We start from the raw sequence: 25916 nt of genomic DNA, 5'->3' as shown, positions 1-25916 counted from the left end.
TTCTCAGGATCTATCCACCCGAATTGCGTGAAAATGTAATCACATGAATATCCGCTTGTCATCTGCATTTCTTCTTGGTGTAGCAATTTTAATGGCCAGTAGTGTATGATGTGAGTATTAGAAAACTGTAGCGCGATTGGTGTGGCGGAATGTTACGTGATGTACAGTAGGGCGCGCTACGTGTTTACTGCAGTGGCGAGTGCCCTCCTTTGTGGAGGGAGACAGGGACAGCAGGTGTCTGCGGGCGCCGGCGCTGCCTCCTTGGGCGGCGGCTATTCTGGAGGCGCGCTCCTCTGCCAGGTCGCCGCCGAGCCGCGGTCGCCAGTAACCCCCGCGCGCGGCCACTCTTGGGCAAGGCAGGCACGTAACGCGCTGGCGCTCTTCTGCCTCTCGTGTAGCACCGGCCGCAGCTGGCGCCGGTGTTTAGTCTGCAACTGTCCTCTAGCTCCCACTCTGACCACAGCTAGTGGGCGCAAAGAGCAAAAAAGCTAGTCGCCCCCCAGGCGACACCGCTTCGAGTTTTCGAAATGACTGCAATTTGGCAAGACAGAGAGTTTACAATCTTCTCCATGCATGCCATAGCCAGATGTTGGTACTCATTGATGATCGGAATCCGTAGAGCTGCCAGACTGAGGAGATGTTGATTGTTACGTAACACTTGCTGTTTCAAATAGTCCCCGACATCAGAATGAGATTTTCACTCTGCAGCGGAGTGTGCGCTGATATGAAACTTCCTGGGAGATTAAAACTGTGCGCCCGACCGAGACTCGAACTCGGGACCTTTGCCTTTGGCGGGCAAGCGCTCTACCATCTGCGCTACCCAATCACTACTCACGCCCCGTCCCTACAGCTGGCAGAAGTACCAGTCCAGGAATGATCAGGTTTCTGAGTGTTCGGCGTATCAGGTAAGTGTGCATGCAGCCCTGTCGAGACGGCTGCTGTCATCCTGGAAGAAGGAAATGTCCAAAGCATGCTCATGATCGAGGTGTAGAAGAAGGGACAACACTTGTTCACCGGTAATGTTGAAATGAACATCATGGGTCATGTTCACCGTAACGTAATTGAGTGGACCCAAGGAAAGGTACCAAAAACACTCCTTAACATCACAGTGTCACCTCCGACCTCAAATGTGGGTTAAACGGAAAACCACAACTCGTCGTATCACACCTTCAATCTCCATGTCGCTTGGTCCACTGAAGACATGCTATCTTATACGTAGTTCTGAAAAATGGCAATTTTGAAGGTACCCGACTCGAAATTACCATTGCATGCAGTTCCCTTCAAAAAGTTAGTTTGGAAACTGGTTTAGATGGACCTGTATTCCGTAGCGGTAGCAATTCCCGTCGGGTTGGAAACTGATTGTCACTGATGGGGCGTGACAGTCGTCTCCAGATGCAGTCGATTACGATCCTTTTACAAACGTAGTTCTTAAGCGGCGTTGCAATGCTGCGAGCGGTACATCACTCCTTATATACACGTCGCACACTTCACGTTGATATGCCAACAAACTGCACCAATTCATTCCCGTTGCGGGAAGTTGTACGTTCAAATAGAACAACCCCCGTCCGCCTACCTGCCATGTCCCCACATCGATCCATGTGCTGCGCCAGTTGGGTACTACGGACTGTCACTTAAACACTATTTCGCTGCCATGACTTACTTCAGAGTGAGCATTCTGCTCCTTTCGGAAGGTGACTAATTGTTGGTCCTACGGAGTTAGAGGATCCTGTCACGAATGGTGAGCTACACAGCTTCTCCGCGCGTACAATTCTGCTTTGGGGATGGACTCGGACGTAGATGGTCTCAATTCTTGGCACGGGGAGGCATGTAGATAGTTTCATCACCATTACTTTAGCAGCAATTGGAGGAATGGTCATGTTTTAAGGATCAACATCGTTATCCTTTCAGCAAGTATCCTAGATTAGATCCTCCCCAGTGGCATATGGAGGGATGGAACGTGATATTGTTCCATGATACGTCGGACGGGGATTCAACATTCCCCCTTGTCTTCTTCCCGCCCTTTAGTGCTCCCGCGGAGGAACAGCCTATGTGCTCTAGCGGATTTTACGCTTTCCCCTTCTTTCACGTGTAACAACACAGACTACATAACACAACGCTACATGCAGTAAGCAGCCATTACTTTCACTTACGTGATACAGGTACGAATCTGTCAACTCAAAATGGTTTGGAAGAAGGCAGTATATTGTACTCAAAGCGGTATCTTAAAAGTACATTACTCTATTTCATGTTCTACGAATAGTTCGACACGTATCAAAATTAATCATTTTTGAAATTACTGATTGTTTAAAGGCACTTGTATCTGATGTGGAGACCACTGACTCAGCTCTCTTTGCACTTTTCATTTTGCTCTTATATTATTCATCTATCAGTTAGTCTACATATATAAATCATCTTTGATCCTGAATAGTTCTTTAAGACAATGGCTGAGTGTGACAGAATACTATTGTGTGGGAGAACTCTGTGCTATGTAGATTAAGTACTTGAAAAACTACAAAAATGTGTGCCTAGACGATACTACTTGAACATGTTACATTTTAATAGAATATAGGTAATTTCGAAGTACATAGCTCTACCGTGTTTGTTCTTCGCTTGCTACTAGACTGAAATTTAAGAGCGAATTTCCTTCTTTCAGTTAAATACAACTTGGGTTGAAATGCTTCTGAGCAAATGCGCAGTATGATTTGTGTGTTTGGTGAGGTACTTCTCAACTAGCGTTCTGAGTGTGGCTCAGCTGCGGCCGCCGACAGTCTTTTGACAGTCAAAGTGTTAATTAGTATTCTAAAAGTTTCAAGTGAATAAGTTGGCGCGCACATCAGCCCAATGTTCAGTGAATTTGGAACCGCAGCTGCCTGAATTGGACCCCCAGGCGGCCACAAAAAGAGTTGCACGTTCTTTTTCAAGCAGTTGCAACATTCACCTCTGTCAGCGTTCTCATATTTTTAAAGAAAGTTAACAGTGCTAATGTATGGGACTGTTTTTAGTTAATTAATGTGCTTTCCTAGCCTCTTCATCAAATTCGTGCTATGTATTTTATGTTTAAAATTGAAATATCTTTATCTCTACACGAAGTACCTGAATTATCTACTTTCCTCTTGAGAAAATATGTCCAGTTAATTCCGAAAACTTGTGAATTTTACACAACAGATGCTTAGAATATCACAAAAGCCATTATACCGCCAAAGCGGAAAAAGTGGATGAAACTCCCTGGTAGGTGAGAGACATTTTGAATATAAATTTTCACCTTGGGGCCATCATATGTACCAAAATTTCCAATAGATGTTTATGAAATTTGACTGGGACGTCGTAATTCCGTCAACATCAGTACTCTCTGAGGAATAAATATACTGGCTTCATTGCATATGTTGTTTTCCACATATATGTAGTGCGACAAGACACTTTGAAAGTGCAATCAGAGAAGTAAAGCCTGCAGGAAATTATAGACAAGTTGCAACGTACTGCACATAAATGTTATATTCGATTGACAATCAATTTCATTTATACTTACCAGCGATCTGGACCTGTAGTGCGATGGTGGCGCCGCTGGAGACGTAGTGGTCGGAGAGCACACTAGTAAAATAAGGTCTTCGAAAGTCTGCAGGTCCCTCCGGCCACTGGTCACGACCTGAAGGAAGAACATTCAGTTGGTTTCTCTCTCGTCCTCTGTCCCTATGTCATTAAGTTTGTAGCGACGCTCCCGCGCGCTAATTCAAGCTCGCCGATGTGTGTGTGTTTGTGTGCTGTGCGCGTGTGTCGGTGCAGTGCTGTGCGGTCGTAATTACTGTACACGACGTCAGTGTAGTTCCGCGCTCAGCCTCTAGAGGCGCTGTGTTTTCTAGCTTTTATATACGTTCTGTTTATTGTTATTATTCCTTGTTTTTTGAGTTAGTGAGTAGTTCCGTGCCTCCTGACTTGTGTGGACGAGTACTGTTTCCTCTCCTAACTACGGAAGTTTCCGAGGATTAACGGTCCTCTGTATAGGCCGGAAGCAAATTTTATAGCTCCGATCTGTCCACGCATGCCGGGCGTCGTCAGATACGCGCTCGCAATATAGATATTGTTGCTCAACTGAAGGTCTTCATTCTTCTGAATCACGTTAAGCAAAGGTCGGACAGCCACCAGTTTAGCTGAACCCGACAAGTGGTGACCCCAACGTGATTCAAGCAGAGCCCGACGTGATTCAAGCAGAGACCGACGTGATTAAGAAGAAGCAGCCGTGAGCTACGCAAGTAACGAGCACATAATGACCGAACAGCAGGCCGTCTCCAGGATTGCAGTCCGTTTGCCGCCGTTCTGGCCCGACAACCCGGTACTCTGGTTCGCGCAGGCAGAGGCAAGTTTTAGCTGCCCTGGAATAACGGTCGAAGCAACTAAATTTGCGCTGATTGTGAGCCAACTCGAGCAACGTTATGCAGCCGAGGTGCAGGTCATAATCACAGCACCGCCCGAGGCTGGAGCTTATGCCAGGCTAAAATCAGAGTTGATTCGACGGGTGGCCGCGTCGCAAGAGGACCGGTTACGTCAGGTTCTGACACAGGAAGAAATTGGCGACAGGAAGCCTTCTCAATACCTGCGACATCTACGCAGCAAAGTTGACACCGTTACTGTGCCAGACAGTCTGCTCAGAACACTGCGGAGCAGTAGGTTGCCGCCGCAAATAAAAGCCATAATCGCCTCACAAACGGACATGCCGCTGGATGACGTGGCGCAGCTAGCAGACCGGATTCAGGACGCGATCACACCGGCTCCGGTCAGCGCAGTCGCGGCCTTGGATAACAGTGCAAACAGTACCGCGTCTGCAGCACGAGGCGACCATGATTCTCTCGCTGCCAAGGTTGAGCTTTTGTGCGCCCAGGTCAGTGCGCTGCTGGCAAGTGACGACGACAATAATAGAAGAAGCCGACGCAGACGGCGGCGTTCGAGAAGCAGATCTTCCGGCGGTACTACCACTGTTGACATTGTTATCAATAAAGATTGTCATCGTTGTAAGTAAATCACTTTTATCTCCCCTTTTGTGTTTGCATCTTCACGTTGGCGACTGTCTCACGGTGAACTAGAGTTCAGCCTTCTGTAACACCAAAAAACAGACCAAAGCAGTGATGTTTCTGGAACAGAAACATTTTTCCCCAAATATTCCTGTGAAACACTGCATGCTTGCGTAGCTTTAACGAGTACTGTTTCTTTGTATTTAATCTATTATCTGGCCCTGAAACATAACCTCCTATTTGCTAGAACAGTTTTGCTCTCTATTTTTTTTTATTTTTGTGATTGAGATATGTGTTTCACTTATGTGTAAATGTATTATATTGTGCAGAAGTGATCAAATTACTTAATTCACGTAGCGACGAGAACTGTATTCTGTATGTTCCAAACCTAGTTGTGCAGAAGTATACGTTTACATTCAATATGAACGAACAGTTTTGACATATAAAACATTTAACTGGTTTATTTCACTCTAGAGAGAGAATTTGCACAGCACAGGTTTTAGTTGAAGATACATTAAAGTGAGGCACGGCTACTCCTAATGCTTTCGTTTCGAAAGCTAAATCGAAACAGACATAATAGCGATAGCACCGGTGTAGTTCAACTCTTGATACAACGGCAGTGATTACATTGCGATCTTAAAGTTTCAAGTATTTCCCTCGAAACCACTGACAACACCTGATTCTCACTTTCTCAGCACGTCTACAGGCTCTCTAAAAGTCCACAGCAGTGTAATAACATACACGAAAACGTTGATAAAGCTACACATATTGAGAAAATCGCCTATGTGTATAACAACCGACGATTCGGCGATCAGGCAAGGAAGTGCACATCGCCATGCTCGCACCCCAAACACCACCGGCGGTCGACAATAGGCGCAACCGACTGCCAGTTATCCTCCAAGCGCCTGTTCGTTACCGATAGGAGTTCCGGCGTTAAGTTTTTAATTGACACTGGGTCGGACCTGAGTACCATACCACGAACAGCCGTACATCGTTGCCGGCCGCCAACTGCCTTCCGTCTGACGGCTGCCAACAATTCTTCCATCGCAACATATGGCACACAGAGGATGGAGCTTAATCTCGGCCTACGTCGCGCGTACGAGTGGAATTTTACAGTGGCTGACGTCACGGAGGCGATCGTCGGGGCTGATCTCCTCGCGCACTACCACCTGCTGCCGGACGTCGCGAACGCACGCTGGGTAGACAGCGTCACTGGCTTAGCAGTCACGGGTTTCCGTCGCGACACCGCAACGCACAGTGCCAAGTTGGTCCATGCTACGGAAGGTGAGTACACTGAATTACTGCTTAACTATCCGAACTTGACCAGGCCGCCCGGCGCTCCCAGGTTCATACCACAGACACGGTGCATCACATTCAAACGACTGATGGTCCCCCAGTAGCATGCCGACCTAGGCGTCTCGCTCCGGACCGATTGAAGATAGCGAAGGCAGAATTTGATGCCATGATTCGCGAGGGCATAATGTGGCCATCTGAGAGCCCGTGGTCCTCCGCATTACATCTTGTTCCGAAGAAGGGTGGAGCTTGGCGCCCATGCGGTGACTACCGTGCGCTTAACGCGCGAACAGTGCCGGACAGATATCCCGTTCCGTTACTGAGGGATTATAATCACGCTTTACATGGTGCCACGGTGTTCACAGTTCTGGACTGCGCTAAAGCGTATACACGGATTCCGGTGGCCAATGACGACATTCCAAAGACTGCAATAATAACGCCTTTCGGTTTATTTGAAAGCAAATTTATGACTTTCGGTTTACGCAATGCCGCTCAGACCTGGCAAAGGTTTATAGACTCGGTTCTCCAGGGGCTGCCGTTCTGTTTCGCCTACCTGGACGATGTGTTAGTGTTCTCTGCTGACCGCGATCAACACCGACAACATCTGCGAGAGATTTTCGAGCGATTGGAGCGTTACGGTGTCGTCTTGAACGTGGACAAGTGTGTTTTTGGGCAGTCAGAGGTGACATTCCTTGGCCATAAGATTTCTGCTAAAGGCTCTCTTCCTCTGTCCGAGAAGGTGGACGCTATCTTGCAGCTACCCCGACCAACTACGATCAAAGAATTACGTCGTTTTTTGGGGATGCTCAATTTTTATCGACGACACCTTCCTCACGCTGCGGAGCTGCAGGAACCTTTGACGGCGGCATTATCAGGCCCTAAAGTAAATACCAAGTCTCTGATAACAGTGGACAGAGGACATGTGTTCTGCGTTCGAGGCAACAAAGAGGAGCATGGCCGACGCGGGCGCTTCTCGCACACCCACGGCTCGACGCGCCATTAGCAATTGTCGTAGATGCGAGCCAGACGGCGATCGGTGCCGCGTTACAACAATGGACCGACAACGCATGGCAGCCACTGGCGTATTATTCCCACAAGCTTTCGCCTGCGCAGAGAAAATGGAGCACATATGACCGTGAGCTCCTGGCAGTATACCAGGCAGTGAAATATTTTCGCCCCCAAGTGGAAGCGCGAACTTTCACGATATATACAGACCACAAGCCACTCACGTTCGCCTTCCGTCGGAATAGTATCAACTGCTCTCCCCGTCAATTTCATCACCTTGAGTTCGTGGCCCAGTTTACAACCGACATTAGACATATTTCTGGGATCGACAACATTGTTGCGGATTGCCTTTCACGGATCAGCAGTGTTTCCAGTACCATAGACTTTCCTGCACTGGCACAGGCACAGAGAGAACTCCTTGCCTATGTTAAAGACACGGCTTCCGCATTGCAACTGAAACTCGTTGATGTTCCGGGGGAAGATACACAGCTATACTGCGACGTTTCTCGCGGCGGACCTCGTCCCTTTCTGACGCCGGCTTTTAGGAGACAAGCCTTTGATATAGTACATAGATTGTGCCATCCCGGGGTACGCCCGAATGGTTGGCTCTGAGCACTATGGGACTCAACTGCTGAGGTCATTAGTCCCCTAGAACTTAGAACTAGTTAAACCTAACTAACCTAAGGACATCACACACATCCATGCCCGAGGCAGGATTCGAACCTGCGACCGTGGCGGTCTCGCGGTTCCAGACTGCAGCGCCAGAACCGCGCGGCCACTTCGGCCGGCGGTACGCCCGACATTCCGCCTAGTATCGCAACGTTTCGTGTGGCCAGGCATGCAAAAAGACTGCCGCGAGTGGGCCCAATCTTGTCTTCAGTGCCAACGCTGCAAGATTATCCGCCATGTACACGCACCGATCGGCGATTTTCCGGATACCACCGCCCGCTTTGCCCACGTTCATTTAGATGAAGTCGGACCACTTCCACCTTCGAACGGGCAAAGATATCTGTTTACAATGATCGACCGTTTTACACGTTGGCCGGAGGCAGTGCCGGTGGATAATATTACAGCAGACACATTAGCTTCCGCTTTTGCAATGACTTGGTTAGCAAGATTTGGATGCCCACTACATATTACCACTGACCGCGGACGGCAATTTGAATCAGACCTGATCTCACAGCTGGCCAAGTTTTGTGGTTACACCCACCATAAGACCACAAGTTATCACCCAGCAAGCAACGGAATGATCGAACGCTGGCACCGTTGTTTGAAGGCCGCGCTGATGTGCCACGAAGAAACCTGGACAACCGCACTACCAGTGGTCTTGTTAGGCTTACGGACGACTTTCAAACCAGACCTGGGGTCGTCAGCGGCAGAACTGGTTTATGGAGAAACACTGCGCCTTCCTGGTGACTATGTAGACGCTGATGCCACAGAGACAGTTGCTACTGGCCAGCCGGATTTCTTGCGACGATTGAGGGACCATGTACCAAAGATTCGCCCTCCGACAGCCACACGTCATGGCAAGCCGCCCACGTTCGTGCACCAGGACCTGGAACAATGTCGTCACGTCATGCTCCGCACTGAGGGCGTTAAACCGCCTCTACAAGCTCCTTATTCTGGTCTATATGAAGTGCTACGGCGCAGTGCCCACACCATGGATATCCTAGTGAACGGCAAAACCACGACTGTTGCGTTGAATCGGGTTAAACCTGCGTATGTTTTTCCTGACACCCCACTAGCGGCACCTCGTCGTAGGCGTCCACCTACCGCTGTTCCAGACACTGCCGCCACATCTCCGGCGCCGGCTCTTCAAAATCCGCCGCCCAACGCAGCACAACATCCGCCTCCTGACGTTGTTCCTCGTCCTCCGACGAGGACGACCCGTTCTGGACGTCGGGTGCACTTTCCGGCGCGGTATCTCGACGCCGACGCTCCGCTTCCGCCCGGGGGGCTGATGTAGCGACGCTCCCGCGCGCTAATTCAAGCTCGCCGGTGTGTGTGTGTTTGTGTGCTGTGCGCGTGTGTCGGTGCAGTGCTGTGCGGTCGTAATTACTGTACACGACGTCAGTGTAGTTCCGCGCTCAGCCTCTAGAGGCGCTGTGTTTTCTAGCTTTTATATACGTTCTGTTTATTGTTATTATTCCTTGTTTTTTGAGTTAGTGAGTAGTTCCGTGCCTCCTGACTTGTGTGGACGAGTACTGTTTCCTCTCCTAACTACGGAAGTTTCCGAGGATTAAGGATCCTCTGTATAGGCCGGAAGCAAATTTTATAGCTCCGATCTGTCCATGCATGCCGGGCGCCGTCAGATACGCGCTCGCAATAAAGATATTGTTGCTCAACTGAAGGTCTTCATTCTTCTGAATCACGTTAAGCAAAGGTCGAACAGCCACCAGTTTAGCTGAACCCGACAAGCTTCAGCTTTGGAAAAGATACTGAATGTGATCACTCCTTCAAAATTAACAACAAAGCTGCTAGGTCTCACGCACAAGGATAAACATGTAACGTTTCGCAATGTACCTGAGAATGTTTCCGCTTTATAATCTTTTACTTCTCGTTGCGCATATATCACGTGGTCTTTTCAACATCAACACTACGTCTCATTGCGACACAGTGATGTGAGAGTTGCTGCAGAAACGAAAGGAAAGAAACAAACGATAGTCACAAGGCCCCTCCTACAGGAGACCCAAGTCTTTGGTGTCAAAATTATATACTGATGTTACAGGGCCATAAACCGAGAACTTGAAATAAGCGACTAACGCTCTGAAACGAACATCACGTTTTATTGGCATAAAAAGCTTGCAGCTTACAACGTATGCTGATAATAAATGTTCAAAGAGGCGACGCAAAAGGTCAGTGGAAGATTTACAACATAATCCATTGAGCTACAGATCATTTGTCCCCGTTGTTTCCACACGGTGTTTGTAATTGGGGGTGTAATTTGCGCTGCACTAGCACTCTCATCCTTTATTCTATGAAGAGTGACTTGATTTATGAATCTTCTCCCATGTGACCCAACATTGCCTTCTCAACTACAACTATTCGAACAACTGTCTGTCTCTCTGTGGCCTGAGCGATTCAGCTGCTCGTCAGTTTGCGTTTGTAAAGATTAAGTTCTTCCAATTAGGATGAGTCCAGTCACGAAAATTTCCTCTGTACATCCTGCTCCACCCGGATAACATGCATGTCAGCTACTTTTTGTACCAAGCAACGCTCCATTTTCGCTATAAGGCCGCAATCTGTAAACAGTAGTAAATTTCAGAGTAGACACACTACAGACGACTGTGCATTCTATTTCCTGAGTAAGCTTCCTTTGTGGATGCAAGTGAGGCTTACGTAACACATGCAGTTTACAAAAAGGTGAGTCACTCGCAATGCTCTCTTGTACCGCCTCCCATATTCATTTTCGTCCTTTGGTTCCGCATCTCAGATTATTTAACTACCACATCTACATCTACATATATACTCTTCATGCCACCGTTCGGTGTGGGGCGGAGGGTACTTTGTGTGTCAGTGTCATTCCCCCTTTTCCTGTTCCAATCGCGAGTGATTCGCGGGAATACAGATTGCTCGTAAGCCACAGTGTGAGATAGGATCTCTCTGAAATCTTCGTGGCCTTTCCATGAGATGTACGTAGGAGGAGGCATTGTATTTGTCTCATTTTCTAGAGACGTACGCTCTCGGCGCCTTAACTGTAAACCACACCATGATACTTACTGCTTCTTTTGTAGCATCTACCAATGGATTTGGATAACAACGTCCGTAACGCTTTCATGCTTATTAAATTAATCTGTAACGAAGCGTGTTTCTCTTCTTTGCATCTTCTCGATTTCCTCTCGTAATCCTATATGCTGCGGATCCCAGAGCGACGAGCAGTATACAAGTACTCGTCGAACAAGTGTTTTGTAAGCTACTTCCTTTGTTGGTGGACTATATGTCCTGAGGATTCTTCCAATGAATCTCAGTCTGGCGTCTGCCTTACTGGTGATTAATCTTATGTGATCGCTCCATTTAAAATCGCTCTGTACGCATACTCCTAAATATTTTATGGAAGTAATTGCTTCCGCTGATTATTCCACAGTCGTGTAATCACACAATAAAAGGTCGTTCTGTCTACATATTCACAATACGTTACATTTGTTCATGTTAAAGGTTAGTTTCCACTCCCTGCACCAAGCTTCATCCGCTGCAGGTCTTCCCGCAATGCGGCACGATTTTCTACCGTCGCCACTTCTCTGTGTACCACACCATCATCCGCCAAAAACCTCATGGAACTCCCGATGTTATCTACTGGGCTATTTAAGAGTGCTGTTCGGAAAGTAGGGTCAGATCCGTTGCGAAATGGGAACCACAGTGAAAATCAAAAATTTTCTTGTTCGTAATAGTTAGCCACATTTTCCAGGTACCTCTCTAAATAGTCGCCGCTCCGAGTTGGACATTTGTAGTGACGTTGTGCAAACTTTCCAGTACCCTCGTCACAGAAAGCAGCCGCCCGTGCTTTCCGCCAGTTCTGTACGCTGGTCTGCCTTTCGTTGTTTGTGCCAATGTGTTGTCTTCGTAGCCAGCACTTCATGTGAGTAGAGATGAACATCGGAGGGAGCCAATTGAGGGCTGTATTTTGGGTAATCAAACACTTCCCATCGAAAACGCGGCAGGAGCTTCTTAATTGCGCCTGCAGATTGCGCCTGAAAATTGTCTTGAAGAAAGAAACGCGTGACATTTATAGAATGAGACTTTCACTCTGCAGCGGACTGTGCGCTGGTATGAAACTTCCTGGAAGATTAAAACTGTGTGCCGGACCGAGTCTCGAACTCGGACCTTTGCCTTTCGCGGGCAAGTTAAGTTTGGAAGGTAGGAGACGAGGTACTGGCAGAAGTGAAGTGTGAGGACGGGGCGTGAGTCGTGCTTGGGTAGCTCAGTTGGTAGAGCACTTGCCCGTGAAAGGCAAAGGCCCTGAGTTCGAGTCTCGGTGTGGCACACAGTTTTAATCTGCCAGGAAGTTTCGCGTGACATTTATGTTATGTGGGCTGCATAGCTTCAGGCGAAATATCTCACCAGATCCACGTACTTGGCGGGAGACACTGTCGTTTAAGGCATTTCTGCGTGATCACTTTGCGCTCTGAACTGAAAAGAGCGACGTGAAGCGATGGACAGGCACAGTAAAGGCAATGCCCAACACATCCGTTCAAAGTTCCATCGGATTTTCACAGTGATTTCCATTTCGCGCCTGATCGGACGTTACTTTCCAAATATGCCTCGTATATATGTTGTAAAAAGTTATGGTGCCTTAACATTCCCCTGCAGCACGCCCAAAGATACTTTCACATCTGAAGACTTCTCTCCGTTGAAAATTGACATGCTGCGTTCTGTTGCTATAAACTCCTCAAACCAAAAACACAGTTGGTGTGATATTTCGGGAGTAGTGTAGCAGGGGATACAACCCGTCGGGTTTGGACAATGGCGTCACAAGTCGCCAAACGAGAAGCGGTTCTTCTTAGTGTTGTAGCTCCCTTCAGTAGCTGATAAGTGTTTTTTGGCTTTAAAAAAAAAATCTCACGAGATAGAATAAACAGATCCACTTTATTAGGCAATCAGTAAAAAAACGAAACTGAAACATAACAGCAAAAGCGAAAATGGTAAACTGCTCTCTGGCGACTTGTGACGTCATTTTCCAAAGCCGACGGGTTGTATCCCCTGCTACACTAGACCCGATATTTCTAACGCTCTTATTTTGTTCATCAGGCGGCAGTGCGGAACCGTATTTAACGCCCTCTGGATGTTAAGGAACAGAAGCTCTACCTGGGCGCCTGTATCCACTGCTTTCTGGGTATCGTGGGCGAACAGAGCGAGCTGGGATACACAATATCATTGTTATCGGAACCTATGTTGGTTCCTACATTGGAGATTTTCGGATCTTCTGTCACACGAATAATTCTGACTTTACAGGTTTGGGGCACGGTGCATGTGGTCATCGAAGAGCTGGCGGATGTCACACTTTCTAAGTACAACAGCACGGGAAGGATATGGAATGTGTGAAAGACATTAGAACAAGAGAGCAGACGATCAACCTGCTCTCGTTCCCCTGAAGGAAGAACTTTCAGCGAGGCACAGTTGGCGTTTCCTTCACTGTAAAACTCTAAACAGAGTTCACCTTGAAGTTTCAAAGTGCAATATGACTTTCGCACGATGGCAAACGTTAGCTGGAGAAAAAATACTAAATGCTCCTATGAAATACTATAGAACGACCCAAAACCTGCTGATGTTGTCACAGTTCTACTATGATGAGATAGGATTTTTCAAATTTGTCTTCGTCTGTTGCTAGACGACATTGCTAAGGACTACTAAACTGGACGTGTTCGAGTCTTTTACGGAACACTCGCAGATTTAGTGCGGCGAGCTTCACTAACTCTGGACGTCTTTCTATCATGTTTTTCCCTTACACTATTGATAAGTGTATAATGGTCTACATTAATCAGCCCGAACATTAGGACCACTGCTCGCCGCGACGCTGAATGCCTCTTAATGGCCCTACGGACACATCTTCATCTACATCTCCATGTACATGGTTACTCTGAATTCACCCTTAAGTGCCTGGCAGAGGGTTCATCGAACCATTTTCATACTACTTCTCTACCATTCCCCTCTCGAATGGCGTGTGGGGAAAAGGAACACCTCGCGTTCGAGCTCTGATTTCTCTTATTGTATTATGATGATCATTTCTCCCTACATAGGTGGGTGTCAACAAAATATTTCCGCATTCGGAAGAGAAAGTTGGTTATTGAAATTTCGTAAGTAGATCTCGACGCAAAGAAAACCACCTTTCTTTCAGTGACTGCCACGCCAACTCGCGTATTATGTCAGTGATACTCTCAAACCTATTGGGCCATAACACGAAAGGAGGTGTCCTTCTTTGCACTTTTTCGATGTCCTCCGTCAATCCTACCTGATAAGGATCTCACAGTGCGCAGCAATATTCTAGCAGAGGACGGACAAGTGTAATGTAGGCTGTCTCCTTAGTGGGTTTGTCGCATCTTCTAAGTGCTCTGCCAACAAAGCGCAGTCTCTGTTTAACCTTCTCCACAATATTATCTATGTGGTCTTTCCAATTTAAGTTGCTCGTAATTGTAATTCCTAGGTATATAGTCGAATTGACAGCGCTTAGATTTGTGCGATTTATCGTATACCCAACATTTATCGGACTTCTTTTAGTACCCATGTGGATGGCCTCGCACTTTTCTTCGTTTAGTGCCAATTGCCACTTTTCGCACCATACAGAAATTCTGTCTAGATCATTTTGTAGTTGCAATTGATCGTCTGATGATTTTACTAGACGGTAAATTACAGCGTCGTCTGCAAACAATCTCCTCACATTATCACCTAGATCATTTATGTAAATCAGGATCAGCAGAGAGCCTATGACACTACCTTGCGGAACGCCAGATATCGCTTCTGTTCTACTCGATGATTTACCATCTATCACTACGAACTGTGAGCTCTCTAAGAGGAAATCAAGAATCCAGTCACACAATTGAGACGATCCTCCATATGCACGCAATTTGATTAATAGTCGCTTGTGAGAAACGGTATCAAAACCCTTCTGGTAATCTAGGAATATGGAATATGGTGGCGACGATGCTCGCCGCAAATGGGGAAATCCACTGAGTAAAGCGACTTCGGCAAAGGGCAGATTGTTGTGGCGGGGCACCTGAGAGCGAGCATCCGGACATGCCGAAGCTGGTCTGCTGTGGCGGATCCGAGGGCAGGGTGTGCAGGTAGAAGTGCTTCGGAACACAGCGCTGAGCGTTCACTATTGGATGCGGAGCTCTGCAGCGGACAACCCATACGCGTCACCGTGTTGGCCCAACGACGTCGTCAATTACGCTTGACGAAGGGACGGGAACACCGACAGTGGAATGTGCATCAACGGTGACGTGTCGCCTGGTCGGGCCCATACCGTTTTCTGTTATACCAGGTCGATGGTCGTGTCCGGACACACCATCCCCCACCAAGCAGCTGCTTGGAACACGCACCGTGCCACGAACGCCAGCTCGTGGGAGCAGTCTGTGCTGTATGAGACGTTCACTTAGGCTTCCATGGGACTTGCTGTGGTAACCGAAGCCACCGCTGAACATTACTGCACACCACCTGCGTCCCACCAAGGTTCACGTGTTTTACGACAGCGACAGCAACTTCCACACAACTGTCCATGTCAAAAGGCTAGAATCGTGCTAAGGTTTTTGAGGACCACGAGACAGGTAACCGTGTCGCCTGATCTGACTCCGATGGGACTTACGAGGGTTGGAACTTAAATAGTGGCAACTATTTACTCACAACCGATACAAAAGAGTTACATGTTTGCACCTGTTACTGACCTTCAAAGTAGTCACCAGCGTTGTGGAGAACCCGTTGCCAGCAACGTGGAAGGCGTAGTGTACAGTTAGCAGAGCCTGTTGTGTTGATGGTGCGAATGGAGCGGGCTACTGTCTGTCGAATCTCTGGAGCAGTTCTCAAGCGAATGCCACGAAGTGGTTCCTTCATCTTCGGAATCAAATCAAAGCCACAAGAACTTAAGTCCGGGGAGTATGGTGGATGGTACAGTACTTCCCAGTCCCATCGACCGAACAGAGCAGCCACAGCTTGCACTGTATGCGCCCGCGCATTGTCGTGCAAAATGATGGGTGAGTTGCGCAGAAAGTGTCGCCGCATCTTTCGCAAAGCTGCTCGCAGGTGATGCTCCAAAAACGAACAGTAATACAGTGCATTGACGGTATGCCGTGGAGGAACGTAATGCGTTAGGATAATAGCATCACAGTCGTACACGAGACTCACCATAACTTTCACCATACTTGGGCTCTGACGAACTTTCGACTTTTGCGACGACCCATTATGACGCCATTCGTTGGATTGGCGTTTCAGTTTTGGCTCGTACGATGTCTCATCCAGTGTTACGATACGGCGTAAGAAAGCCTCTCCTTCACACTCATAGCGCTCCAAGTGCGTCTGAGCAGCGTCGTAATGCATCCATTTCTGCGTTTCCGTCAAGTTATGCGGAACCCATCGTGATGCAATTTTTCACATGTCCAGGCGTTCCTTCAGGATGCGAAGCAGTCGTATGCGCTAATCCGGTTTCATGGGGCAGTTCACGAATCGTATGGCGTCGATCACTGTCCACTAACGCGACAACAGCATGCATTTCTTCTTCAGAGACGCTAGGACGACCTGCCCAATGCATGTCTGCCACAGTCTGCCGACCTTCGTTGAAGGCTTTTACCCAACGTGCCACTGTTCTGTACGGCAATGCCGATTCCCCGCACGCTTCTTGGAGACCTCGATGACACTGTCGTGCTGTACGACCTCTGGCACATTCAATCTCGATCCAACTCCGTTGTTCCTGTTTCGAAAACATACTGACACCGTTACGTTAGACCGCTTGCTCACAAGTGACTGTGTTTGCCTCGATTGTGCGCACGCCGGTGACGTGGGACGGGCGAGTCCATTTCCTCGAAGGTAAGGTAGGTATGTCAACAACTGTGCAATAGTAGATTCCATTGCACAGTGCCTCCACAGCAGTGTTGCCACTATTTAAGTTCCAACCTACGTATATGGGACGCTATCAGGCTGCATCTCTCTGCTGACAAACCTCCGCTCGTAGTTTAATAGGAACTGCATGTCTTGTGCGTAAAGATGCCACGAACCTCCGGAAACCTAGCAAGGGCTTGTCCAGGTCGTATCAAGCAATTAGTTGCTGTACTACACTCCTGGAAATGGAAAAAAGAACACATTGACACCGGTGTGTCAGACCCACCATACCTGCTCCGGACACTGCGAGAGGGCTGTACAAGCAATGATCACACGCACGGCACAGCGGACACACCAGGAACCGCGATGTTGGCCGTCGAATGGCGCTAGCTGCGCAGCATTTGTGCACCGCCGCCGTCAGTGTCAGCCAGTTTGCCGTGGCATACGGAGCTCCATCGCAGTCTTTAACACTGGTAGCATGCCGCGACAGCGTGGACGTGAACCGTATGTGCAGTTGACGGACTTTGAGCGAGGGCGTATAGTGGGCATGCGCGAGGCCGGGTGGACGTACCGCCGAATTGCTCAACACGTGGGGCGTGAGGTCTCCACAGTACATCGATGTTGTCGCCAGTGGTCGGCGGAAGGTGCACGTGCCCGTCGACCTGGGACCGGACCGCAGCGACGCACGGATGCACGCCAAGACCGTAGGATCCTACGCAGTGCCGTAGGGGACCGCACCGCCACTTCCCAGCAAATTAGGGACACTGTTGCTCCTGGGGTATCGGCGAGGACTATTCGCAACCGTCTCCATGAAGCTGGGCTACGGTCCCGCACACCGTTAGGCCGTCTTCCGCTCACGCCCCAACATCGTGCAGCCCGCCTTCAGTGGTGTCGTGACAGGCGTGAATGGAGGGACGAATGGAGACGTGTCGTCTTCAGCGATGAGAGTCGCTTCTGCCTTGGTGCCAATGATGGTCGTATGCGTGTTTGGCGCCGTGCAGGTGAGCGCCACAATCAGGACTGCATACGACCGAGGCACACAGGGCCAACACCCGGCATCATGGTGTGGGGAGCGATCTCCTACACTGGCCGTACACCACTGGTGATCGTCGAGGGGACACTGAATAGTGCACGGTACATCCAAACCGTCATCGAACCCATCGTTCTACCATTCCTAGACCGGCAAGGGAACTTGCTGTTCCAACAGGACAATGCACGTCCGCATGTATCCCGTGCCACCCAACGTGCTCTAGAAGGTGTACGTCTACTACCCTGGCCAGCAAGATCTCCGGATCTGTCCCCCATTGAGCATGTTTGGGACTGGATGAAGCGTCGTCTCACGCGGTCTGCACGTCCAGCACGAACGCTGGTCCAACTGAGGCGCCAGGTGGAAATGGCATGGCAAGCCGTTCCACAGGACTACATCCAGCATCTCTACGATCGTCTCCATGGGAGAATAGCAGCCTGCATTGCTGCGAAAGGTGGATATACACTGTACTAGTGCCGACATTGTGCATGCTCTGTTGCCTGTGTCTATGTGGCTGTGGTTCTGTCAGTGTGATCATGTGATGTATCTGACCCCAGGAATGTGTCAATAAAGTTTCCCCTTCCCGGGACAATGAATTCACGGTGTTCTTATTTCAATTTCCAGGAGTGTATGTTCCAAAGGTACGAACTCGCGATTATAGAAAGCGTCTTTGTCAGAAGACGGAAAGTGGAAGAGACGCCAGACTACGGAAGACATCCAGAGCAACTAGTCGAGGACGCTCGCAGACATTGAATCGACAATCTGTTTTCTTCGAGACTCCAATAAAAACTCCGCATTGTTTCAGCTAGTAACCTCTGGGGTTACCATAATAGGACAGATGTTAGTCATGGTCACAAAGATGGCTGCCGTTTGCTGTACCGCCTAGACGAGTTCTGCCGCCGCTGTCTTGTCAAATTGTCCAAGTAACAGCTAAGAGAATCTGCTCGTAGCTTTTTACCCATGGTACAACGCTCCCTCTCGTTACTTTATGGTGAGTGCTAAAATATAAAGAACTTTGCACAAAACGCATGAAACTCAAATTTACTGAAATCTACATCTGTACCTACATCTACATACATACTCCGCAATCCACCATACGGTGCGTGGCGGAGGGTACCTCGTACCACAACTACCATCTTCTCTCCCTGTTCCACTCCCAAACAGAACGAGGGAAAAATGACTGCCTATATGCCTCTGTACGAGCCCTAATCTCTCTTATCTTATCTTTGTGGTCTTTCCGCGAAATGTAAGTTGGCGGCAGTAAAATTGTACTGCAGTCAGCCTCAAATGCTGGTTCTCTAAATTTCCCCAGTAGCGATTCACGAAAAGAACGCCTCCTTTCCTCTAGAGACTCCCACCGGAGTTCCTGAAGCATTTCCGTAACACTCGCGTGATGATCAAACATACCGGTAACAAATCTAGCAGCCCGCCTCTGAATTGCTTCTATGTCCTCCCTCAATCCGACATGATAGGGATCCCAAACGTTCGAGCAGTACTCAAGAATAGGTCGTATTAGTGTTTTATAAGCGGTCTCCTTTACAGATGAACCACATCTTCCCAAAATTCTACCAATGAACCGAAGACGAATATCCGCCTTCCCCACAACTGCCATTACATGCTTGTCCCATTCATGTCGCTCTGCAATGTTACGCCCAAATATTTAATCGACTTGACCGTGTCAAGCGCTACACTACTAATGAAGTATTCAAACATTACAGGATTCTTTCTCCCCTAACGCTACTGTTAACATCACAGATTCTACTTCTTTACGAAGTTACTTCACGAAAGCGTAGCGCCTTACAATTTCGAATCAGGTAGGGAGCTGCTGGAGTCGACTCGCCAAAGGTAGCACCAAGGAAAAGTAGAAGAAAGTAGAATGAATATAATCTCTCTACAGAACTGTGACCTGCTAGAACGCAAAAAGACTACATTTATACCTCCTTATTGACTGCTTTATGCTGTTTTTGATTAATTAACGCTTCTCTTGAACCGTTAATTTCTGTGATCTTGTTTTCATTTCATCAGCTTATCTTGCGCTGTTGTAACTCCCTCTTCTTGTGACACATCAGCGTCTTCTCCATATTCATTCCTTCTGTATTGTTGCCTTACCTTTCTGTTAGATGTCAGTACTCACATAAGGCAAGACAAACAGCTGTCAATGTTAATAAGACTAACAATTCTTAAATTCCACATTTTCGTTTCTATACATGTTGTCATTATTATTATTATTATTATATACTGTTCATGTACCAGTTAGGAAGCGGTAGGACCTGAATGCCGTAATCTTGCCAAGTGGAATAAATGTATGAATAAATAAATAAATAAATATAATAAAGTTCTGTTGCAACACAGATGATCATTGGCACCCTTGTTATGGATTGGTTACTAGTTACTAGCCTAAGCAGGTAGTAACTATTTTTGCTATCGTAACATCAGTAGGGCTCAACTTCTTCCACTAAGCGGAGAGTCGTGTTTCAGCACTGTTATCGAAATCATCGGACCTAGTGCTGAGGTTACCACGAATGGTGACGAGAATAATGCAAGAATCACTTTGGCTATGTGTCACTGTTTTACGATACAATTAACGCGAGAACTGCAGCTGTCGCACAACTTGCAGAGAGCGAAAGTCTTTATGCCTGCAGTCTGTCCGTGGCCAGGGGTAAAGAGTATTCGTGTGAGCACTAACTTTAAACCTGGAGCAGTAGCGTAAACTCGAAAGCGACTGCTTGTTGCGGAGAATGTGTTCGTCAACAACTACTTAGTTAAAACCTTCTGGGACACCCTGTATAATGTGAAGAGGAGTGATCAGCATGCCCGAAGCTCGTTTTAAGTCTCAAGATTTCTGTCTGTTGAGACTGGAATGCTACGTTATGCTTACTAGGAGCCCTCGAAGCCAGTGACACTGTCGGTCTGATATTCTGCACGCCCGCATTTTGTTCATTGGGTGCAACACCTTCTGAGAGTCAAGGAACACGTCATCAAGAAAGGTGTCAGTATCTACAACTTTTGGGTCTCGTGGACGAATAGAATTAGATTAGATTAGATTAGATTAGTACTTGTTCCATAGATCATGAATGCGACACTTCATAATGGTGTGGAACGTGTCAGGTTAATAAAAGGTGTCTATACAATATATTACATTACACAAAATATTACATGACACTTAATGTTTTAAATTTTTTTGTGTTGCTTGGGGAAATTACCCAGTTACTACATCCAAAAATTCATCTAATGAGTAGAAGGAGTTGCCATTAAGAAATTCTTTTAATTTCCTTTTAAATGTTATATGGCTATCAGTCACAATTTTGATGCTATTAGGTAAGTGACCAAAGACTCTTGTGGCAGCATAATTTACTTAGTTCTGAGCCAAAGTTAGATTTAACTTTGAGTAGTGAAGATAATCCTGGGTTAAATTGCAAAATTTTTAGGGAACCAAGCGGTAATGTTATAATGTATAGAAAAATGGAACTAGGCCCCATAAAGGACACTGTGAAGCAAGGGTTCGCAAACCGAGAGGTGTGTTACTATAGGATGACAATTATTGAACCATATAAAAACACATAAATTAGTTACAAACTACGGAGCGCGTGTACTTTATTCAACATGTAAACGTCAGTACAGGTATTCGGGTTTAGGTAATGAAATGTTCGATACGCTTGCCACCATTCGCGATGATGTGGCGCTGACGAATAGAAAAATTGTGCATGACTCGCTCAAGTGTCGGAACTTTGATGCTGTCGATGACCTCCTGAACAGTTGTTTTCAGCTCAGCAATGGTTTTTGGGTTATTGCTGTACGCCTTGCCTTTAATATAGCCCCACAAAAATGAGTCGCATGTGTTCAGATACAAAGAATATAGCAGCCAATCAAAACCACTACCTGTAGCGTCTGGGCACCGCAGAGCCACAATGCAGTCCCCAAAGTGCTTCTCCAGGACATCAAACACTCTCCTGCTTCAAAAATGGTTCAAATGGCTCTGAGCACTATGGGACTTAACTGCTGTGGTCATAAGTCCCCTAGAACTTAGAACTACTTAAACCTAACTAACCTAAGAACATCACACACATCCATGACCGAGGCAGGATTCGAACCTGCGACCGTAGCGGTCGTGCGGTTCCAGACTGTAGCGCCTTTAACCGCTCGGCCACTCCGGCAGGCTCTCCTGCTTCGATGGGATCGAGCTCCGTCTTGCACGAACCACATCTTGTCGAAATCAGGGTCACTGCGGATAATGGCGATGAAATCATCTTCCAAAACCTTCACGTACCGTTCGGTTGTCACCGTGTCATCGAGGAATATCGCACCGACTATTCCGTGACTGCACGTTGCACACCACACAGTCACTCGTTGAGAGTGAAGAGACTTCTCGATCGGCCGGCCACGGTGGCCGAGCGGTTCTAGGCGCTTCAGTCGGGAACTACGCGGCTGCTGCGGTCGCAGGTTCGGTTCCTGCCTCGAGCATGGATGTGTGTGATATCCTCAGGTTAGTTGGATTTAAGTAGTTCTAAATCTAGGGGACTGATGACCTCAGATGTTAAGTCCCATAGTGCTTAGAGCCATTTGAACCATTTTAGACTTCTCGATCGCGAAATGCGGATTCTCAGTCCCCCAAATGCGCCAATTTTGCTTATTGACGAACCTATCCAAATGAAAGTGGGTTAGTCGCTAAACCAAACCAAATGCGCGTCCGCATGAGCATACTCATGCTCCGCGGCGAACCGTGTAGTACGAACGTCCTACCGGAAACCGTTCAGACGTTATTTCACATAGTTCAATGACTGTCGCCGTGTAAGTACAGGAGAGGTGAGGAACGTGGAGGCTGGGAGGGTGGCAGTACCAGCAGCAGTACCTGGGAAGACGACGTTGGCGGAGACGCGCTCCTCGGCGAGCTCGTTGCGGGCGACGCAGGTGTAGACGCCGCTGTCGGCGTGGGCGGAGGGCGCGCGCACCACCAGCCGGCACACGCCGTCGGCCAGCTCGCTGGCGGAGAAGCGGCCGTCGACGTCCGCGTCGGCAGCGCCGGCGCCCGCCAGCGGCAGCGGCCGGCCGTCCTTGAGCCAGCTGACGGCGGGGGCGGGCGAGCCGCGAACCCGGCACTCCAGCACCAGCTCGTCCTCGCTGGAGCGGTACGAGTCTGCACAGGCACACCCACACCCTATGTCACACTCCAGCACACAATGCTTATCCGACAAAAAATTTTGTCACTCCTAGTTTTTACCCTCACACTTCGAGGAGAATATAATAATTCCAATCCCAAAGAAAGCAGGTGTTGACAGATGTGAAAATCACCGAACTATCAGTTTAATAAGCCACAGCTGCAAAATACTCACACCAATTCCTTACAGACGAATGCAAAAACTGATAGAAGCTGACCTCGGTGAAGATCAGTTTCGATTCCGCAGAAATGTGGGAACACGCGAGGCAATACTGACCCTACGACTTATCTTAGAAAGTAGATTAAGAAAAGGTAAACCTACGTTTCTAGGATTTGTAGACTTAGAGAAAGAAATCTTTTGACAATATTGACTGGAATACTCTCTTTCAAATTCTGAAGGTGGCCCAGGGTAAAATTTACAATTTGTACAGAAACCAGATGGCAGTTATAAGACTCGAGGGGCATGAAAGGGAAGCAGTCGTTGGGAAGGAAGTGAGACAGGGTTGTAGCCTCTCCCCGATGTTATTCAATCTGTATATTGAGCAAGCAGTAAAGGAAACAAAAGAAAAGTTCGGAGTAGGTATTAAAATCCATGGGGAAGAAATGAAAACTTTGAGATTCGCCGATGACATTGTAATTCTGTCAGAGACAGCAAAGGACTTGGAAGAGCAGTTGAACGGAATGGACAGTGGCTTGAAAGGAGGATATAAGATGAACACCAACAAAAGCAAAACGAGGAAAATGGAATGTAGTCGAATTAAATCAGGGCATGCTGAGGGTATTATATTAGGAAATGAGACGCTTAAAGTAGTAAATCAGTTTTCCTACTTGGGGAGCAAAATAACTGATGATGGTCGAAGTAGAGAGGATATAAAATGTAGACTGGCAATAGCAAGAAAAGAGTTTCTGAACAAGAGAAATTTTTTAACATCGAGTATAGATTTAGGTGTCAGTACCTCTTTTCAGGAAGTATTTGTATGGAGTGTAGCCCTGTATGGAAGTGAAACGTGGACGATAATTAGTTTAGACAAAAAGAGAATAGAAGCTTTCCAAATGTGGTGCTACAGAAGAATGGGGAGATTAGATCGCTAGATCACATAACTAATGAGGAGGTATTGAACAGAATTGGGGAGAAAAGAAATTTGTGGCACAGCCTGACTAGAAGAAGGGATCGGTTGGTAGGACATATTCTGAGGCATCAAGAAATCACCAATTTAGTATTGGAGGGCACCACGGAGGGTAAAAATCGTAGAGGGGGACCAAGAGATGAATACACTAAACAGATTCAGAAAGATGTAGGTTGCAGTAGGTACTGGGAGATGAATAAACTTGCACAGGATAGAGTAGCATGGAGAGCTGCATCAAACCCGTCTCTGGACTCAAGACCACAACAACAACAGTAGACACCTCGCTAACACCGTGTGACAACGCTTCAGTCCGGCGAGGAGCCCACACGTCGCTTCAGGTATGCCCACGTCGTCATGGGCACACACGGCAGCTCCTCCCTCCCACGCACGCACACCACTCCACTACCATGACGTACGTAAGTGGTGGAGACTCACGTGGCCGCCCAGTACCATTTGTACACCACCTACAGCGCACAAAAGTGGCCAGTGCTCTCTTTTAAGCGCCGGCCGGAGTGGCCGTGCGGTTCTCGGCGCTACAGTCTGGAACCGCGAGACTGCTACGGTCGCAGGTTCGAATCCTGCCTCGGGTATGGATTTGAGTGATGTCCTTAGGTTAGTTAGGTTTAAGTAGTTCTAAAAGTTCTAGGGGACTGATGACCTCAGAAGTTGAGTCCCATAGTGCTCAGAGCCATTTTCTCTTTTAAGCTGTCGACCAATATTTTGTCAACTGAGCTTATGCAGAGATATGACGGGAACGCTCACACACAGCTAAAAACGTCGTATGGACCAGTGGACTATTCCGAATGGTTTCCGAGAAAGAGCACATGTGTAGGGAACAGGAATGGACCTAGCATTCAACCCTGTGGGACTACCTTTGTCACTTTTCCACAGAACAATTTAATGGCCACCATGGTCGCCAGAGTTCCCGCCATTACATTTTTGTTTATGGTGTTGGATGGAGTCTGAGGTATGGAAACGAAAGAGGAATACCTGACATCAACTGCTTGGTCAAATCGTGAATGCTACTGCCCTCATTAGGGAACGTGCAGGCACACTCGGACAAGGAACAGAACAAGTACTCCCAAGAGCGCACAAATCCTTTGCAGTTGACGGTGGGATACCCCTAACATTTATATAGTGAACTGTGCAACAGCCGTAACGTGACATGTACGATAATGCTTGGTCGTGGATGTGTTAAAAATGCATATCTTTCAATTCCTGCTTTGCAAAACACACTGTTTCACATGTGTACACAAAGTAAATAACAATGTACATTAAATGTCTTCTATCTCGTGAACCATTCTTATTTGGGCGGTTTGTTGCTTCAAATGGCCGTCCCTGTCATATCGCTGTTTCTTGCCCATTTCTCCTGGGACATAATGTATAGCGGCGCATATCACTTGGCGCTACGTATATTGTGTTCCAGGCAGCGTCCGAACAGAAGTTACTATCCCAGTTCTTCTACGAGTCATCGGTGTGAAAACGGAACATGACTAGCGATTCCTCACCACACAGTCCACATTCACAACATATTTATATTAAAAAATATATTTCTTTGAAGTGCATCTACTATACAAAAACGTCATGAAAACCAGGTCTAAGTGTGGGTGAGAAATGACAGTTTTCACGTCTTCGGCCAATTATGCATTAGAAGTTTTTAAACCTCCCACTGTTAAGAAAATTCGTATTATCTCACGAAAAACCTAGTACCAGTTTCTGTAACTGATATTGTTTATTTATCATCTTCTAATTAGTCCCCATTGTGTATACTCCTTCCCTACTTG

General features: G+C 47.5%; 1 protein-coding gene across 1 annotated transcript in view; it reads right to left on the bottom strand.

Moving 5' to 3' along the window:
• The window catches only part of LOC124613832 (titin homolog), a 1109199-nt gene that overhangs the window by 1022814 nt on the left and 60469 nt on the right, over positions 1-25916 (bottom strand). Inside the window, exons 8-9 of the mRNA XM_047142555.1 lie at positions 22700-22984; positions 3527-3643 (exon numbers count right to left, since the gene is read on the bottom strand). Of these exons, the coding sequence (XP_046998511.1) occupies positions 3527-3643; positions 22700-22984 (402 nt within the window). The remainder of the gene's footprint in view (positions 1-3526; positions 3644-22699; positions 22985-25916) is intronic.

This window comes from Schistocerca americana, chromosome 4, assembly GCF_021461395.2.
Source record: "Schistocerca americana isolate TAMUIC-IGC-003095 chromosome 4, iqSchAmer2.1, whole genome shotgun sequence".
NCBI classification, from domain to species: Eukaryota; Metazoa; Arthropoda; class Insecta; order Orthoptera; family Acrididae; genus Schistocerca; species Schistocerca americana.
The sequence above is the reverse complement of the archived record's forward strand: the minus strand, read 5'-3'. Positions and strand labels throughout refer to the sequence as shown.